General features: G+C 36.1%; 1 protein-coding gene across 1 annotated transcript in view; it reads left to right on the top strand.

Moving 5' to 3' along the window:
• The window catches only part of LOC150108606 (uncharacterized), a 271,872-nt gene that overhangs the window by 212,728 nt on the left and 37,538 nt on the right, over window positions 1-21,606 (top strand). Inside the window, exons 12-13 of the mRNA XM_090390490.1 lie at window positions 9,549-9,647; window positions 20,260-20,358. Of these exons, the coding sequence (XP_090246616.1) occupies window positions 9,549-9,647; window positions 20,260-20,358 (198 nt within the window). The remainder of the gene's footprint in view (window positions 1-9,548; window positions 9,648-20,259; window positions 20,359-21,606) is intronic.

Raw genomic sequence — 21,606 nt, 5'->3', positions numbered from 1 at the left:
TAATATTAATTATTATTATTATCATTTTTATTATAATAATCAAATTCCTGATTATTATATTATTGTAATTATTTTTCTTTTTATAATTGGGAATTTTACTGAATGTTTGTTGTCCTATTAAAGTAGAAAAGGACAACAAACATTATAGTGGTGCTTTTTGAAAATGATTCTTTAATTGTAATTTTATATTTTCAATGTACCGAGGATGCCTATGATTACATATGAGAGTAGTCTGAAAAGTTCTTGGCCTCGACCATAGATGGCAACACTATTGGCAAGATTTTTTTTTCTAAATTGGTACATTTGTCATAAGCATCCATGTGAAATTGCAAGTCATTCTATCAAGTAGTTTGTTTTATACAGCTGTCTGAAGCAAAATTGTTGTCTGTATCCCTTGAAATGGATAAAATTGAGTATCGTGAGGTTATAAAATTCTTTGTAAAAGAAGGTTTAATGGCAAAAGAAATTCATTCGAAGTTCATAAAAGCTTATGGACACTCTTCTCCTTTGTTTCTAACAATTAAGAAATGGGCTGCCGAGGTTTAAATGTGGCTGTACCAGCCTTAAAGATGATCCACATGAAGTATGTCCAAAAAGTGTAACAACACCAGAAATTATTGATCAAGTGCACAATATGTTATTGGATGACCAGCAAGTCAAAGTGTGTGAAATTGCTGAGACTATAGGCATTTCAAAAGAACATGTAGGATATATTTTGCATGAAGAATTGCAAATGAAAAACTTTGCGCAAGATGGGTGCCGCACTTGCTTTAGTGCATCAATTTATTACTATGGATGAGACTTGGATTCACCATTACACAGCAGAATCCACACAGTAGTCAAAACAGTGGACAGAATCAGTTGTTCAGCGCCAAAGAAGACAAAGTTGGTTCCATCAACAGGAAAGGTCATGATATCTGTGTTTTGGGATGCTAAAGGCATTTTGTTTATTAATTATCTTGAAAAGTGTAAAACAATAACTGGGGAATATTCCGATATTTTAACCAGACAAGACAAAAAAAATTTGTGAGAAAAGACCCAGTTTGCAAAAGAAAAAAATCATCTTTCATCAGGACAATGCACCTGTCCATAAAGGTGTTTTGGCAATGGGAAAATTAAGGGATCTGCATAATGAATTGTTGGAACATCTACCCTATTACCCAGATTTGGCTCTCTCTGACTTCTATCTCTTCCCAAAACTAAAACTCTTCCTCGCTGGTCAGTGTTTTTCTTCGAATCAAGAGGTGATTGCAGCTGTAGAGTAATATTTTGCAGATCTTACTGAGAACCACTACAGGAACCGGATAATGATGCTGGGGCATCACTGGAATAAATGTATTAGTCTTAAGGGAGATTATGTTGGAAAATAAAAATAAATTTGAAATTATAAATTCATTTTTTCATTGTTAGGCTGAGAACTTTTCAGACCACCCTTGTAAGTGAAAATTTTAACTATTAAATTTATTTCGTTTTACTTTTCGTGTTTCATTTTTCTAAGGTCTCTCAATCAATCAGCCTCTTATCCAATTCACCAACTGTATATCTATCCTCATGTGCTGCAATTTATTGATTAGTATCCTGTCAAAAGCCTTTGCAAAGTCCATCAGTATCACTGTAAACACATTATATTTATCCATCATATTTGAATAAAATGTGAGCAAGTTCCTGAGGCACGACCTATCCTTTGCAAAACTGTGGTGTCCCATATAGTATCCAATTTCTGTCTATCCATTGCTGTATTTTGTTCTTGACCAAATTTTCCAGTACCTTGACTATAATCCTGATTTACTAATTGGGCAGTAATTTGCCATTAGTCTTGGAGCCTTCTTTATGCAATAAATATTAATGAATTCATTTAGCATTCATTAATGTCATTTTGCCACAAACATTCTTCCTTTTACTTGCAACATAACACACTGAAATAGCTCTTCGGCATTATCTTTGATCTATACTGCTAATTTTCTTTCATACTCTGCTGTTGCATTTCTTACTACTGCTTTGTACTGCTCATGTGCCTGGAGGTCACCTTTCTGCTTGAATTCTCTCCAAAATTTTTTCTTTTTTTATAACTCCTGCTTAATGATGGTATTCATCCATTTAACTTCCACTTGATTTCTTCTCCTGACTCTTGGTATGCAGTATGCTATTATTTCCCTCAAACACTTCTTTACTTCCCATGCACTATCAACATCCAGCCCTTGTAGTTTCACATGCCATGGCACTGATCTAAGCAATCTCCTAAGTTTTTCATGCTTATCAGCTAATTCCACATATATTCCCCTCTTAACTGAAAATTACCCACATTTAGTTACCTCCTAGATCAAGACCATATGATCATTCTCTCATTAGTTGTTGGCAATGTGGTCATATTGGTTAAAGATAAATTCTCTGGTGCAGTTAATATTTTACACTTTAAAACCCATAGTACACTCTATCACATGCTGCTTCAGGTACTTATTCCTTAGTTACATGGTTGACATGGAAGATATTTTTCATAGAATGGGAGAGCATGGATAGAACAAGAGGCTATTGCTGGAAACTGAAGGAGGGTGTGAGCAGAGAAGTGAGGAAAAGGTTCTTTGCATGAAAGTGGTTGGTGAGTGGAATGCATTGCCCGAGTGTGTTGTGAATGTAGACACATTGAGTCAGTTTAAAGCACAGTTGGATGAGCATTGTGTGCAATAGTGTGTACCTCCCATGATGAGTCTCTGACCCCAGAGGTCAGATGCAAAAACATGCACACAGTACAGCAAACACCAAACATGTTTGCAGAAAGACTGGTAACAAAAACCACTAAAAATTGAATATCATCACCTTCACAAAGTCAAATACATTGCCAAAAAAAAAAAAAATAATAATAATAATAATAATAATAATAATAATAAATAAATAAATAAAATAAAATAGCAAATCACCATTCCAAACATTAAAACACACACACCTCAGTAAACATAATGTAAACCATCAGATATCATCACTTCTGATGATATCAATCATATGAATACATTTTGTGTGGGTTTGTCAATTTCTCAGAAAGGAGTAGTTTTCATAAAGTAATATCTCTAGAACTATTGCAGTATATCCATTCCCTTTATCCAACTTTCTTGTCACTTTGTTAGAACATCAGCAGATTGTTAAAGCAAGGCCTACCTTTAGCTAAACCAGACTGTCATGTATAGAGGACAGCATGGTTTGGTTAAATATATGTTCTTCCTATTTATTTTTGTATACAGGCAGTTCCTAACGTATGTAAATTCAGACTTATGCAAATTATCCTGAAATGACTATTAAAAATTTTTCATTTATAAAAATTTTACTTATCAGGTGTATGTTACTCGCTTGTCACCTAACAGTGACAAGCAAGTGCACAAGCCTTGTGCACCTAACAGTGCACAAGGCTTGTCACCTAAAAGTGACAAGCCTTGTGCAGTGCATTCATGCTCATTCTTTATATTAAACACAGATAAGCTGTGTATTCATATTGAACACACAGCTTATCTGTAAGCAAAAAAAAAAGTGACCACATGTGTAAACTCACCAAAATTGATCTAGAAATGAAAATTATAAAGAAAAATATAATTTTCTGGTGCTTATCTGATAATTTTCTTTTAAAAAAATTCTGTACCAAGTACATAATGTGCCCTGTCACATTTAGAAGTTTTCAAAGTTCATTTTTTGTGTTGTATCGAGCATTAAAATGTAATTTATCCTAAGTTTCCTTTACTATGTGTACAAGCAACTCCCTGGAATGTGACACTTCTGTAACATAATGATTCTGTAATGTAATGTTTTTTCATGACAGTTTTCTGGATGATGCTGGTAAAAACATTTTAACATTTGTATGAAGGGAGACAAAGGCACTGGAGGATGGATCCTATTGTCTTATTGCCTGAAAAGTCCAAAGAAAAATAGATGGTGCTTCTAGCCTATTATCAAGAGGTTTATGAAGAGAAGAAAGAAGTCAGTGTGCAGTCATCTCTTGATAATTTCACACAGAACAGCCAAATTAAATTTTTTTTTTTTACTCTTTTCTTATACTATTTATAATTTATTATGTTACTTTGCATTAATATTTACATCCTGAAATCTGATTTATGATTGCATTCTGAATGAAACTAACAGAAATCACCTTTACACGTACTGTAAACATGTAAGCAACAGGGTGTGATTAACAGGTAAGGGGTAAAATCCGATGTATGTAAAGTTTGTGGAATGTAACTTGTATAAGTCAGGGATTGTCAGTATTTTTATTATGTCCATTATTAGTGTATTGTCTAGTTCTTTCGATATGTCTTCATTTTGTTTTTTCATCTAGTCCTGATATAACCTGCTGTTCTTTTCATATATCCTGTTGTTGTTTTCCCACCTTTGTGATTTCTAACCAACCATTCCATTAAGAAGTAGAGGAAATAAGAGGTCTTGAAGTGATGGTGGATATGGATCTAAAATTTAGAGAACACATTGCCAAAATTGTGAGGAAGGCACAATGAACTCTGACAATGACACAGAGGTCACTGACTTGTAGAAGTAAAGAGATTCTGCTTCCATAGTATAATGCCTTGATTAGGCCACATATGGCTTACTGTGCACAGATTGGTCACCTGGTTTTCAAAAGGATGAGATATTGGAAAGAGTCCAGAGGCAATTCACTAAATTAGTTTCTGGTAGAAAGGAAATGAGAAGGAGGTTTTTTGCATGGAAAGTTGTGAATGATTGGAATACATTGCCTGAGAGTGTGGTGTCTGCAGAGAATTTGAATGTATATATTTAAAGTACTGCATGATGAGCTGTGTTTATGACAAAGGGACCTCCAATGATGAGTCTTTGATTCTATGGAGGATCTTGGGATAATAATAATTAGCTTGATGATGACATCACTTTAGTGGATGGCACAATTGAGACATTTAAGCTGTTGAGAGTTATTTTCTGAATTGGTGCTGGGAGGGATTTTTCATGTGGTAAAATGAGGTGAAAGAACAAGGACAAAGAAAACCCCTGAAAGTTAAGAAAGGAAGTGGTTGAGTAAGAGGGAAAGAAGTAGGTTTTTTTGTATGAGAGAGAGTGGTTAGACTATAGAATGCATTACTTAAGATGGTGGTGAGAGTCCATACATTGAATGAATTTAGGAAATGGAATGAGTTGGTTAGTTTTCTTAATGGACTTTGTATTACCTAAGGTAGATCCCTTGACTCCATGGAGGTTCTGAATTATATTAATAATTAGTAATGTGCTACTTTAAATGAAATTCTTTAACATGTTCATCTACTTTGTAGCTCCTTTATGTTAAGCATAAAAAACTTATTGTTTAATACTGACCATATACAAATATTTTAACATTCTTTGCCTACCAGTTTCGCTAGCAAACTGTCTAGCTTTTTCAAGGCATTGACGGAAAAGTATAAAAAATACTAGTAAATGCAAATTGAAAGGAACATTAAAATCTTAGTTTAATCCTTTATCCAAGTGTGAGTAAACAAAGTTTGCGCCTGAAAGTATCTTCAGGACTGGGGTAAGGTGGTACAACACCAGGGCACTCCTTGCAAAGGTGGAGCAAGCTACCAACCCCTCAGTATCTCCCATAATGCAAAACACATCTCCTTGTGGATATGTCTAATGTTATGCATTAAGGGAAGGGCCACAACCCAGACTAGTTTCGATCTTTATTGAGGTCTCTTCAGTGGGAGCTAGGCCCAAGTGGAGATACCAGGCAGAAGCATTAGCAGGTCATCTCTACCTATAGGAGTTGCCAAATGGTGTGCCACCCTTTTTTAATAAATTACTCTGGATTTAGACTTAGTTGTACTTAGACTTAGATTTAGTTGTACCACCTTACCCCAGTCCTGAAGATACTTTCAGTTGCAAACTTTGTTTGCCCACACTTGGATAAAGGATTAAACTAAATTTATTATACTCTAACCAAGTGAAAAATAAACTTTCAACTTCGAACATTAAAAACGTTGTAAACACTCTAGTAGCTAAGGTTGCACGTTCTTGTGACAGAGACTGAGTGGACTTATTGTTCTTAATCATTATCACGCATGCGTGTTTGTTGTAAACGCATAATGTGATTACTAGCTAGCTGTAGTTCAGATGGATTTAGAGAGAGGATGAGGTTTTTCCATGAACTGTTAAGAATAGTACCCTGGTTTTTGTTGAGGTCTCCGCCAGTTTTTAACACTACTGCGGCTTCCTTGAATAAACGATGTCTATAATCGTCGTCTAAATATGGCATGGAGCTATTTTGCCACTCTGTCGTGTGGTTAGATGTACAGAAATGATGTGCTAAGCTGGAAGAAATACTTCTGTTGTGGTTTATATCACCAACGTGCTCTCTCTCTCTCTCTCTCCGTCTGATCTCCAAACTCCGTAAAGTGTGTCCGATGTAGGCGAGAGCATGGAATGTAATATACTCCTAGATATTTGTAGAATGGCACCTTGTCTTTTAGTGATCCTAAAAAATGTTTGATGCTGGTGGTTGGTTTGAAGATCACTCTGATGTTGTGGGCTTTTAGTATTCTGGCTATTTGATAAGAAATTGACTTGATGAAGGGAATCACTACAGTAGAAATGTGCTTGGAGTTTGGTTATTCTTGTCTGGGGGTTTTCACCATATAGATATTTTTTGACGATGTTCGGAGGGTATCCATTTTGTGATAATGTTTTGGCTATTAGTGAGATTTCAGACTGTGTATCCTCCTCTTCTGATATAAACTTACGTGCTCTATTTTTCAACATATGGATAATGCTTAGTTTGTGTGTCTTGTGATGGTTAGAAGTATAATGAAGATATCTTCCAGTGTCTGTCTTCTTTCTGTAAATAGATAAATTGACACAATTTGATTGTCTTTTTATTAAGATGTCTTGAAAATGCAGATGGTTGTTGTTGTTTTCAACTTTCAGAGTGAATCATCCCCAACTTACCTTTTAGCTAAGCATCTTGTAAACTTATTAAATAACAAAATAAGATCAACAGAATCCTATATCAAGAATAGTCAGCATTTTGATTAAACTCCAAGCCATTAAGATTGAACCAACAGACATACTAGCCAGTCTGGATATTGTGTCCCTCTTCACCAATGTACTAGTAGAAGAGGTAATAAACATCATTCAAGATCTCTTTCCTCTAGACATCACACAGATGTTTAAACACTGCCTTCAGCCTAATTTCTTCAAGCTTAATAACACCATATACCAACAATTAGAACGCCTAGCAATGGGAAGGCCACTATTACCATCTTGTGCAGACCTTTTCATGGAAAAACTTGAAAAAGAAATTCTCTCAACAATCTCCCCTAGACCATCTATATGGTGGAGATATGTTGATGATATTTTCATTATATGGCAAGATAGCTTAGAAAACCTAAAATCGTTTGTGAATAAAATCAACTCCATACATAACAAGATAAAATTCACTCTGGAAGTTGAAAACAACAACCATTTGCATTTTCTAGACATCTTGATAAAAAGACAATCAAATAGTGTCAATTTATCTATTTACAGAAACCAACAGACACTGGAAGACCTTCAAAATACTTCTAACCATCACAAGACACACACAAACTAAGCATTATCCATATGTTTAAAAATAGAGCACGTAAGTTTATATCAGAAGAGGATACACAGACTGAAATCTCACTAATAGCCAAAACATTATCACAAAATGGATACCCTCCGAACATCATCAAAAAATATCTACGGTGAAAACCCCAGACAAGAAGAACCAAACACCCAGCACATTTCTACTGTAGTGATTCCCTTCATCAAGTCAATTTCTTATCAAATAGCCAGAATACGAAAAGCCCACAACATCAGAGTGATCTTCAAACCAACCACCAGCATCAAACATTTTTTAGGATCACCAAAAGACAAGGTGCCATTCTACAAATATCTAGGAGTATATTACATTCCTTGCTCTCGCCTACATCGGACACACTTTACGGAGTTTCGAGATCAGACAGAGAGAGAGAGAGCACGTTGGTGATATAAACCACAACAGAAGTATTTCTTCCAGCTTAGCACATCATTTCTGTACATCTAACCACACGATAGAGTGGCAAAATAGCTCCATGCCATATTTAGACGACGATTATAGACATCGTTTATTCAAGGAAGCCGCAGTAGTGTTAAAAACTGGCGGAGACCTCAACAGAAACCAGGGTACTATTCTTAACAGTTCATGGAAAAACCTCATCCTCTCTCTAAATCCATTTGAACTACAGCTAGCTAGTAATCTCATTATGCGTTTACAACAAACATGCATGTGTGATAATGATTAAGAACAATAAGTCCACTCAGTCTCTGTCTCATGAACGTGCAACCTTAGCTACTAAGAGTGTTTGCAACGTTTTTAATGTTCCTTTCAATTTGCATTTACTAGTATTTTTTATACTTTTCCGTCAATGCCTTGAAAAAGCTAGACAGTTTGCTAGCGAAACTGGTAGGCAAAGAATGTTAAAATATTTGTATATGGTCAGTATTAAACAATAAGTTTTTTATGCTTAACTTTCAAACGACCAAATATGTTTAATTTGAACAGTTTAGCTCCTTTTTGTGTTATATTTAGATTGTCATTTGTGTTATTCAGGTGGTTCCCAACTTAAGTTGGAGTTATATTCTGTAAACTTTACATAATTCAAATTTTATGTAAGTCTGGTTTAACTCCCTCACTCATTAATCACATCCTATCACTTATATGTAGTTTTTCTTGACATGTTTTAAAGGTTATTTCTGCTAATTTCATTCACAGAATTCACACACATTGGATTTCAGTATGTCATTATTAATGTAAAGTAATTTAATGCACTATAAATTGTATGATAGAAACATTAAAATGAAAGTTTAATTTGGCCTTTTGCCCTACCGTATCAAGGTATCAAGAGATGACTGAACAGTAACTTGTTTGTTTTCTTCATAAACCTCTCATAAGAGGCTGTATCATCTATTTCTCTTTAGACTTTTAAGAACTATTAAAACATATGCAAACAATAAAAGTAGTCGTAGAAAGTATTTTACCTTGGGTATAATAAATGTTAAAGATACCAAGCTATTTTAAACCTGGTTTTATGGGAAATGGAGTAAAACCAGGTTTAAAATAGCTTGGTATCTTTAACATTTAATAAAAGTAGTCAGCACTAAAACACTAAAAATGCAGCATATCTGTGTTGTGAGTGAGGAAAGCATACACTTGTGCCACATGGGCTGTCTGCCTTGAAGAAGGCTGCCATTAGATGATGTGCAAATAATGTAAGTGGGTTAAGTAAAATTTTGTTCTTTCACCAGTTTTCTAGCCCTTTCAGGATAATTTGCATAAGTCTGAATTGATGTATGATGGTGACTGCTTGCATGTATATTGTGACTTTTATGTTATCTTTTATGTTGTAATTGTGGAGTTTTGATAGATAACAGATTGATTTGGAGGAAAATTGTTGAAATGAAGGTAGTAATGATGTAAGTTTTCATGTACTACTATCATATATCTTGTACACCCCTTGAGGGTACTTGTCAGGAATTTGATGATGATGATTATGTTGTAATTTGTTTATTCTTAGAGGCAGCAGACTCCTCTACACTTGGCAGCAGAACTAGGATATGTAGAAGTAGCAGAAGTACTGTTGACCTGTGGGGCTGATCTTTCACTTGCAGAAAAGGTATATTTGATCTACATCATCTCATTTCTTCATTTAATTCCTTGTATTGATGTTTGTGTGCACAATTAGAATTAAATTGCATTTATTATTTTAAAAAAAGCCTGCATTGACATTTCTTTTAAACAAGAAGTGATAAAAATTTAAAAACTGAAATAATTATTTATGCATCATTTATTAAGTTCATAAATTTGGTAGTGCACTTCTTTTTTCCTACAAAAAATCTTCATTTTAGAAATCTAAGCCATATAGTCACTAGATAATCACTTCATGATCACTCTCTCACCAATTGGACAGTGATTTTATACCTCATTTATAATGACATCTTCTGATGAGATGATCCTTGTGTGTCATCTGCTTTGTACCACCTGATATAGTTGTCCCTCAAAAACTTAAGAAATTTTTTTTTTTTTTTTTTTACAATTTTCAGTTGCTACTTTGTATTGCCATAATTAAAATCACCCCTAATGATTACCCTTTTTCTGTTTGCTTGGGTAATTTGCTTATACATTTCGTGGTCACTACCCTCCACATTATCAGGTCTATAGCAACATCCAACACTTCCTCTTTGATCATCTACCTTTCTCCTGTTAGAGAAATTTTATCCTTTTTCCAACACCTGAGAAAGTTTCTCCTTATGATTTCTCTTTCATCTTTACCTTGTATGGACATAACTCCTTTTTGATCATCAGTAGCATTCTATCTCCCTTTTTACCTTTTCTATCTTCACGAAAAACATCATACCCTTCCATCTCTATTCCTATCAGGATATCAACCTCATCCAACCATGTCTTACTTATTACAACAATTTTTTGCAACTTTTGCATGCCTTTTTCAAGCCATTTCTTTTTCTCCTTCCCCATCACAGAACCTTCTTCAAACCTAGCTTTTCCTTGAGCCCCCATTTTCCCTGTCTGTCTTGCACATTTGTTCTGTCATTCTCTACCTAAAATCTTATACACATCTTAGTCTTCTTTTTATTAGTATTTGTTGCCGATATTAATGTTTTGTTTATTATTATGTTTATATCGAAGAATTTGTTTTGTTAGATATGTCAAAATCTTCATTGTAACTTGTCTTAATAGGAAAAATAATTAAAATTGACTTGTTCTGTTATTTTTTGTCTTTTTAGTTCAAATGAGTATTTTCCTTTGAATGCTGTGTTATATTTTTTTTCTTGAGAAATGAACATATGTTATTTTATCATTCAATTTCATTTATATACAGCTTTTGGTAGACCACTCTTTTTTAAGATTTCCAGTGATTGGAAACAATGCTATTATGATTCCATTTAAAAAATGGAATCATAATAGCATTCTTTCCAATCACTGGAAATCTTAGTTAACAAACAAAATTAACATTTTATTTGTGATTTTGTGTTTATTTATTTATTTTAGTGTCTCATTTAATTCTTCCTGTTCTGTTATTTGGGAGAGAGTTACATTTTGGATGGTGATTTATAAATTTCTTTTTCTAGTTACTAATATAATTCTCCCACCTTTTTCTGTGAAGTTTTCTTGAGGCAAGCCAATTCTATATGTTTTATTATTATTATTATTATTATTATTAACATTTGACCTCCATAGAGTCATATACTCATCGTGAGAGGTACACACTATTGTACACAATGCTCATCTAACCATGCCTTAAACTGAGTCAGTGTGTCTACACACTCAGGAAATGCATTCCACTCACCAACCACTCTCCATGTGTGAAGAATCTACTCTTCACTCCTTTGCTCACACCCTTCTTATACAGTTTTCAGTGATGACCTCTTGTCCTACTCCCCCCCCCTCCCATTCTATGAAAAATCTCCTCCATGTCAACATGATAACAACCCCTGACTAGCTTATGTCTCAATCATATCCCCCCCCCCCTCTTCTTCCTATTCACAAGGCTCTGCAACTCACATTCTCTCAATCTGTCCTTATACTCTACTTTCCAAAAGACCTTTGTAAATCTTATTTGGACCCTTTCCAACATATCCTCGTCACCATGAAAACCAGATCTCTGCACAATAATCCATCCATATAAGGTCTGATCAAGGCCTTATAGAATGATATTATAACCTCTCTATTTCTGCATGTCAGGGTCCTCCACATTAATGCCATTATCTGATGTGTTGTCTTCACAACTTGTGCAATGTGGCCCCTGAATTTCAGGTCCTTGTCTACCATTACTTCTAGATCTCTTATCTCCTCTACTTCTGTTAAAGTTTTCCCACCAAGTGTATACTTGGTGGGGAAACATTCAACGTGATTTCTCTATGCTCAACTTAAGCCATTTCCCTTTCTCCTTATTCATTTTAGAACCCTCTTCAAATCCAACTGTTTCCTCTAGATTCCAGGTCACCCCCCCCTTCTTTTCCTGTCTATACATGCATTCACATTCTTGGAGCATCCACCTTTCTCACGCTGTGTTCCCCTGTCCACACTGAGCCTCCCCGTTTCCCTGTCTGTCTTGCACACCCATTCTCTAATTCTCTATACTCATGCCATTCACTTCTTCATTCATAACCACCTCTTCAATCTCTCCTGTCTTACTCTTCCACATTGCTTCCCACTTGATCAGATTCATTCTCTGTACTCACTTCTCTACCTTCCAGCAGCAGTCTCGCCAAGCAACTCACACCAAAACTACCCAAATGCAGTCCATCACCCTTATACAGTTCACTTCGTCCTTCATACTCATTCCACACATTAACAAACTGCACTCCTTTCTCCTCATACATTTCTTCTAACATATAATTCATAATTTGAATTTAACTTCATAAATTACTCATAAATTACATTTGAAATTTAATTGAAAATTACAAATGAAAATAACTCATAAATTACATTTGAATGAGGAAGGATGTAGGCATCTGGAGAGATTGCTGTTCTGAATGAGTTAGTGTGTCCCAGGGAGGATGATAGCAGGGGTGGCTTCTTGTGGGAATGGATACTTGGGAGAAGGGAGACGACATCAGGTAACACTGAGCCCAGTGGAGTCTAGATGGGATAATGCTGGGTATAGAAAAATGGCATTTATATGCTTATACTAATGCCAGGACTATCTGAAATAAGGTAGAGGAATTGGTGGCGCAGATAGCATCAGCCTGGCCAAATTTATTGGGATCACTGAGACGTGGTTGACAGAAGAGGATATAATAACAGGAATAGAAGTCGCTGGGTACAGCATTTTTCGGCAGGATAGGAGGGGAAAGCGTGGTGGTGGGGTACTGCTTATGATAAGTGACGACCTATGTCCTCTAAGAGTGGAGGCTTTGGAAGGCAGCAAGACAAATGATTTTGAGAGTATATGGTGTAAGGTAGAGGTGGGCAAGACAGGATATTTAGTGGGGTGTGCTACAGACCCAGGAGCACAGAGGGTGGGGACCAGGAGATGTTTAGACAGTTAAGTTTGGCAAGTGCAAGAGATTGTTATGGGAGATTTTAACTACAGTAGTATAAATTGGAGAGAGAAAGATGCATGTAACAATAGGGGAATGGAATTTCTTGAATTCTTGAGGGACAAATGTCTTAGGCAACATGTAACAGAGGGAACAAGAGGTTTAATAGTTTTGGATTTGGTTATAGCAACAGAAGAGTTGATAATAACTAAGATGACATCTCTCCCACCAGTTGGAGAGAGTGACCATATGGTTTTGACTTGGAAAATGAATAGACATGCAGAGTATTAAAGAGACAGGAACTTATGTGGAATTATAAAGCAGTTGATTATAATAGTCTTAGATGTCAACTTCGGGAAGTTTCATGGAGGGAGGAATTGGAAGGCAAGGATATCATTAGTGCGAGGGAAATTGTGAAAGAATATTTGTTAGCAGCAATGGTAAGTTGTATACCACGAGTGAAGAAGAGACCCCCTTTTGGAGTAAAGTGGATGACAAACAATATTAAACAGGAATTGCATGTGAAAAAGAGGCTATGGAAGAGATATAACGAGGCAGGTGAAGAGAAGATGCATGAAGAATATAAGACACAGGCCAGAAGAGTGACTGTTGTGGTAAGGAAAGCGAAACTGGAATATGAGAGGAGATTGGCCCTAAGATCCAAAGAAAATCCTAGGGAATTTTTTAGCTATGTGCCAGTAAGAGGAGAAATGACTGTGGAAGAATGATATTGTGGGATAAAAATGGGAATAGAGTGACTGATGCAGAGGACAGTGGAATTGTTCAATAAACACTTTATTGGAGTATTTCATCTAGAGCGATAGGGCAGGGTCGAGGTTTAGAGGTACAGGAGGAGAGTGTGTTTCAGATACTGATTACTCTGGATGTCAATAAAGCAGTGGGACTGGATGGTATTTCACCACGAGTTTTGAAAGAATATGCTAGGGAACTGACAGTGCCTTTGACCTGGCTTTTCAATGAAAGTCTGGTTGCAGAAAAGGTGCCCAGGGAATGGAAGGAAGGTAAGGTAGTGCCATTGCATAATAGTGGGAACAGACCGGAAGTGTCTAATTATAGGCCAGTTTGTGTGTCATCAGTAGTTGTTAAGATCTTGGAGAAAGTAGTGAGGGACCGTATTGGGCAGATGAGGGTAACGTTATCTGTGACAGTCAACATGGATTTGTGAAAGGACGCTCTTGTTTTAGCAATATGCTAGCCTTTTATAATAAAGTTACAAGAACATTAGGTGAGGGAAAAGCATCTCTGCAGGTCAGTGTGCTTCTCATAATTGCAGCAATCCTCTGTGTTACCTTCACCACCTTTGCAATATGTCCCCTAAATTTCAGGTTTCTCTTGATCATCACCCCCAGATCTCTTGTCTCCCCTACTTCCTCCAGTACAACTACTCCCATAGAGTATGCAGCATCCCATCGATGTTTCCCAAACCTCAAGACCTTACATTTTGCTGCATTAAACCAACCCCAATTCATTTGCCCATCTATCTAGCTTATTCAAATCCTCTTGCAGGGCTACCACATCTGCACTATTACTAATAATCCTTACCAGCTTCGCATCATCCGCAAACAACTGAATATCCCCTTGCAATCCACTGGCAATGTCATTGATATAAAGGTTAAACAATATAGGTCATAGTACTGAGCCCCGTGGGACCCCACTTGTAACCCTCTGCCTCTTTGAAACTGCTCCACTATACACAACTGTCTGATACCTACCAGACAGCCAATCCTGAATCCAGTTGACCAATCTGACATCCAGATCCATGTGCTGCAACTTAAATATCAGCTTATCATGTGGCACCCTGTCAAATACCTTCGCTAAGTCTAAGAAAATTGCAGTAAAGGGTTATCATTCCGTTATATAAGTCTCTGATCAGACCACACTTAGACTGTTGTTATCAGATTTGGTCCCCAGGATTTGAAGGGGATAAATTAAGTGTGGAAAGGGTACAAAGACGGATAACAAAGATATTTTCAGGACTGTACAATTTTGGTTATGAGGATCGGCTGAGGGAATGTGGACTGCAGAGTTTGGTGGATAGAAGAAGGAGAGGTGATATGATTGAGAATTTTAAATTGTTGTGAGGTGGTCACAGAGTTGACACTACACTGGGGAGTTCTTTTACTTACTTTGTTGAACAGTGGGAAGGAGTGATGACAAGAGGCCATCCCTGGAAGTTACAAAAGGAAACTGTGAGTAAGAGAGTGAGGAGTGGTTTCTTTGCATGGAGGGTGGTTGACCATGGAATGCATTGCCTGATGGAGTGGTGAGAGCGAGAATGGTCAATGCATTTACTCAGTGGTGTGATAGACTTTGTGTTTCCTAGGAGGGACCTCCCTTGATGAGTCTTGATAGACTTGTGTTTCTTAGAAAGGACCTTCCACGATGAGTCTTTTGACTCCATGGAGGCCTGAATAATAATAATAATAATAATAATCCTTGCTCTCCACCTGATCTCAGCACTGTCATACCTAGGCAACACACTTGCCACCTTTCTATTACACTGTTCTCTTTTATCCATCTAAGCAACCTCCTCATATCCAGTCTGACGTGTTCTTTGTTCGCAGTCGAGTCAGTTGTACCTATTAAAACTGCCAATTCTTTTGCTCGCTTGCTTTGCATATTCAATGCCTCATTCACTCTACTCATTCTACCTCCAATAAAACATACCTTGTGCATCCTTTCTACCTCCAATAAAACATACCTTGTGCATCCTTTAGCACACCTGTAATAATTGAATCACCATATAACGCCACTTGTGTTATGGAGTTCTTTGTTCCTGGAAGTTAGCTTACTATGAACAGACAGCTACCATACAAATTGAAGAACATCAAAAACACATCTGTAGTCATGAAACTATGGTCTGTCTTGCCTTGTGGACAATTGTTTGAATACAGCTTACAGAATCAATTGTTAAAAAAACACCATGCTTCATCACAGTAAATTTAGAAGAGAAAGACTAATTTTAGACTCTGCTGCTGCTCTTAAAAATCAGACTAATTTAAATAAATATGGTTGCATAAAACATCCAAAAATATGGGAAACACTAATACATTGAGATCCCAGTTTACATCCTAGGCCACAACACATGTCTATAGAGGGCTCCCCACCTAGTTAGGACTCTAGTCTTTCATCCACATGCTTTAGTTAGTTTTGTGCTGCTTTTGTGTGTGTGTGTGTGTGTGTATGTGCGTGTGTGTTACGAGTCTCATTTTGTACTCCCTGACGATGTCTCCGTAACTGAACTTAAAAAAATATTGGAAACATTAAATACTACTTTTAATCATTTCCTAGTGCTGTTCCACTCCATTAAACTTTTATCATGAGTTTGTGCCATCACTTAAGCCTTAATACGCATACAAGTGACATTATTTTGAAAGGGAAACCTCTTTCCCTTAGAGGCAACAGCTACTTCATGACCTGGTAAGCCACATAAAATCACTGAATACGACTGCTGAATGCTGAAGTTAGTGGCACCAAAAATCGCCTATCCTCAGTTGAAACACCCACTATCAAGTTCCAAAATAGGAAGAACTCTGCAATGAGTGTGTCAACTATGGCAGTTGCTTTCAAAGGCATAACTTGTTTTGTCAGAATAGAAGAACATGGGTTTCCATGGCTGTACACAAGCCTAACATCAGCAAGAACAATGGCAAGCATCAAGTGGAGTAGTGTAAAGCTCATTGCTATTGGACTCTGTAGCAGTGGAAACATTCTCTGAATGTTTCCACTATGAATTATATTTCCCCATCCAGCAGTCCAGCAGATGAGTCTGGGTTTGACAGATGCCAGGAGAACGCTACCTGCCCAAACGTTTTGTGCTAACTATAAAGTTTGGTGGATGAGTCTTCATGATCTTGTCAGGGGCTCTTCTTCATGGTTTGGGCTAGCCCCATACTTTCAAATAGGGTATCTTAATTCTATGGCCTATAATGACATTCTAGACAATTTTGCACTAAACTTGCTTCGAAGTTTATTATTATTATTATTATTATTATTTTGACACCTCCAGGGAGTCCAAAGACTCATCGAGGGAGAGTGTGCCGATAGCATCGAACGATTGGTCCCCTTCCAACTACTAACCGCGCTCAAACTTACTTAACTGAGCCATTAGTAGCAGAAGCTCTACCAATCGACCAACCTTCGCCGCCGATGTCATCATCTGGTCTGCTACTACCTCACTTATTGAAGGCCTGAAGTGGCTTGAAAAAGTTTCATGTTTAGTCTCTAGAGCAATGTTTTTGGACTATGTAAAAAATATAAATGAAAAATACAAATATATATATATATGTGTGTGTATGTGTGTGTGTGTGTGTGTGTGTGTATACACACACACACATATATACACACAGTAAAACCCCATTTTAAGTTCTCGTATTTACTTTTTCCTGCCATTTATGTCATTTTCCATTGGTCCCATCTTAAGGCCTATTCTTATGATATATTGTTCTCCCACCATTAACAACTTGATGTGGATGTTATTTCCCGTGATTTTCCGCTTTTTCTCAGGTTGCAACACTGATTTTCGAATCGATTTCCTTTCATTCAAATCGATTTCTGTGGAAATCTGTGCATTTCTGTTCCCAGATGGCATTGCTTTTGGCTGTGGTTTTGTTTCCGCCATCACAGTGACTTGCACGCTTGCAGTAGTGATGAGCGATACCGTGATTTATCAATCACAGTACGAATTGATACCATGAAGTTTTCATATCAATAATTTTAAACTGTCAGTAGATCGTCGCACCCGTAACATGTTGTAATGTGATTTCACATTCACAGTGCTGTATTGAAATCGTGAACAAGGATTATGCACAAATTGTGAAATCACATTCACACTTCTACCAAGTAACAGTTGTTACTCATGAATATTAGATATCAGTGAATAAACCACATTTTCTGAAATATCACTTCACTAGCTTGCAGTGTTGGTGTTCTTAGTCGCAATTCAGAAATTGCGACTATGACGGTATATTGCAGAATTTCCACTACATAATTTAGCGTGTGATAGTTGCTTTCAAGTTGCAGCGCTAGATGATCCATGTTAGTAACCTGGAAAAAAAAGACAGAAAATGTATTTCGATACAAGAAAATATGGCAATTCTGCGAAGTATAGATTGGCATGCCAGAACACGTGTGCAATTAGTAAAAGATCTTGGACTCTCCGTGTCCACTTTGAACACAATAATAAAAAACAGGTCAAGCATTGAACTCAATGCAGAGCAACTGGCATTATGTCAAAAAAACGAAAATATATCCAGACATTGACATACAATGAATTGCATAAATTTGTGGCACAGTGGATTTTTTTTACGAGAGCGTCGGGTATTTTAGTCTATGGTGCTATACTCCAAACAGTCTTACAGAAACCCTTTAGTAACTTATAAGTTTCTGTCTTGTTGCCTCTTTTTCTGTCTGTCATCTAGACTTTTTTTACACACCATCAGTCTTCATAGGGAGCATTACACAGACCTGTGACCATCTTGGTTATTTCGATCCTCCCCCACAACTTCCTCATCCCAAGAAATCCACGTGACTAAATCTGTGCATAAGATGTGGCCATATCACTGAACTAAACCTTGTAAAAAGAAGGATAATAATAACCTTATCAGTGTGTTCTTCAACATTCAAGTAATTCTTTGAGCTATTTTCCCAACTTTTGCAATATGCTCCATGAACTTCAGCTCCTCTCTGTCTACCATTATCTATCCTTATCAATTTCCTGCAATTCAGTATCCACGTAATACACAGTATGTAATGTTTTCATCTCAGAGTGCATAACAGTATATTTTGCCACATTAAACTGACAGTATCTTTTGCTCACACTGCATCATCATCCTGCAGGATCTTTTCATCATCACCTTTATTAAACTATTACCCTCATCAGTTTTGCATCATCAGCAAACAACTGAATATCCCCAAAATCATTAATATTTAAACTAAACAGTAATGGCCCTAGTACAGAGTCCTGCAGCATGCCACCAGTCACAATCATTCTCCTGGATTTTGTTCTATCATATACCACTCTCTGGTGTCTGTTGGTCATTCATTATCCTCCTCCTTTCCCATTTGTGCCAATAACTTCATATCTTCTCATTTGCTCCAACTCATGTAATAGTTTTCCATGCAGTGTTCTGTCAAATGTGTTTATGAAATCCAGCAGAAATGTGGTGTAGCCATTTCCCTTATCCAAACTCAGCTGTTACTCTGTTATAAAATGTGAGGACATTACCAGTGGTGAGCTATGGAAATTTTAACTTATATTGCGACTTTGTAGAGCTTCTGACAGATATGATAATTCCTGTAGGAGATCAATCACTAATGCTAGATATTTTAAAAATTCCAAATTGAGAAGTCGGTTTAAAAAACCTTTATATTAATTGTTTGATGCAAAATGCTTGCATAAAGCTGAGTAATTTCTCCACACAGCAAGAGCCATTCGTAAACTGCAAGCTGCCCACGTGGTCCAAACACACAGCCGATCTTTAAAATTTTCGATACCAAGGCCTTTTGCAATCGTATTTAATTCTTGTTGATTTTTTGGTGATTGATGATAAAAAACATATAATTTATCCATAAATATTTCGAAATGATTTATTTCTTTAATGTTTTTTATCGAATCATCTAATGCTAATTGTAAACGATGAGCTACGCAATGCCAAATCACAATGTTGGGAAATCTTTCTAGAAGTTTGATTGCAACACCTGATTTGTTTCCTAACATTACACTAGCTCCATCAGAACAAAATGCAATGAGATTATTTTTTAAATAGTTATTAGAAAATCCATATGAATTTAAAGTAGTAATTATAGTAGCATGTATACCTTCTGCAGTGGTATTTTCTAGTTCTACAAGATTATTAAACAAGAAGAACAAGGAGCTCGCAAATTTGAGAAAAATTTCACAAAGGGCTCGCACGAGCCCCTTATAGCTCACCACTGGACATTACTAAGGTAGACCCTACCCTTCACAAAAACCATTTCACATGGTATCATAATTTAGAAAAAGATAACAGTATGAGAAATAATTTTATGTTAATGTTTGAATTTACACTAGAAAAATTAGTTTAGTCTCTATGCATATATTATAATATTCTTGAATAGTTAGTCTTAAATATGTTGACTTTCAAAAAGTTTTTTCAATTCCTTGACTATTCAGGGTTCAGTTTATTGCATTCAGCAATAACAGCAATAATTATATTTCTTTAGGGTGGAAGAAAAGCTTTGTACATTGCTGCAAGAGGTAGTTATACAGCTATTGTGGATATGTTGATAAGAGCAGAGCGAGATCAGAATCGAAAAGAACTGGTAAATATAAAGTAAATATAGATGGCTTCACTGGTTATTCATACTATTAAAATAATTGGTATGAACAAATGGAATTAAATGTTTTTATTATAATAATAATAATAATAGTGTGCTACACACACACTGTGGCATTCTTCTTCAGGAATACAAAGGTGATAACAAAGTGAATATACATAAAAAGCAAAATAAATTTTAAGACTTTAAACCAGTGCTTTTTTTCTAGGAAAAAAGGTGCCGGGACTCACATCTTGTTAAGTTCCATTTAAATTAAGATTTGAATATCATTTTATTTAATAATTCAAATCCTAATTTAAATGAAATATAAAGCAGCTGTTGCTGTCATGGAGTCTCATAAATGAATTAAATATAATTTATCTTCAGTATTTTTTATTTTAGACATGATCAGATGTAAAATTAAACAAAAAAATTAAAATATACAACCAAAAATCAAATATAAAAGCAAAATAAATGTGTAAAAACATTATATAATTTAAGAGAAGTTCATAGTGTTTTCTAAAGTTTTGTCCAATTCTCGTGAACAAATTGTCTCTACTCCTTTCTTTGCTCTTAGTATCTAAGGCCGAATGTCGTCCTCTAAGTAACCACAGATCAACCTACTTTGAAGGATCAAAAAGCCTTAAAGGTGGTCGAATGAGTTTGATGAATAAAAGTGCCGAAACTGTTTTAGTCTTCAATGAAGCTCTTGTTGGGGTCATAATTAAATTCATCTGCGAAAATCCATGTTCACATTCACTTGATGAAATGGGAATGGTATTCAGAGCATGTATCAAACGTAACAGTTTTTTTGGGTATGTTTTATCGAGAATGTATTCACATTTCTCTTTCATTTAGTTGCAGTCTGATTGACAAATTTCTAATTTCTGCCTCTTCGAATGTTAGCTGAGCATCAATATCTTCAGGCCAATGTTTTTGGTCAAGCACGCGGGCCCAAAGTGCAAGCTCAACATCTTCGCTATCAAGCAACTTTTTTTCAATTGACTTTTTCAATTCGATATAAAATGTTTTTGGGTCAATGGGAGGATTATTTTTTGGAGCTTTTTCGTGAAGTAAAACTCCACGAAAGCACAGATCGCGTACAGCAGCTGAAGCACATCTATAATAGGGTCCAAAATTCTGCTTTCTTTCTTCAAAAATTTGTACAAGTGCATTTATTTTTTGATTTGCCTTGTAAAGGTTCATATCACTGTCTTGCAGGTCCAAACTTAAAATCAGACAATTCTTGGAGAG

Source organism: Typopeltis vanoorti, chromosome 3 (genome assembly GCF_054136105.1).
Source record: "Typopeltis vanoorti isolate ZY-2024b chromosome 3, IOZ_Tvanoo_1.0, whole genome shotgun sequence".
Taxonomy (NCBI): Eukaryota; Metazoa; Arthropoda; class Arachnida; order Uropygi; family Thelyphonidae; genus Typopeltis; species Typopeltis vanoorti.
This window is presented reverse-complemented; position numbering and strand designations above follow the sequence as displayed.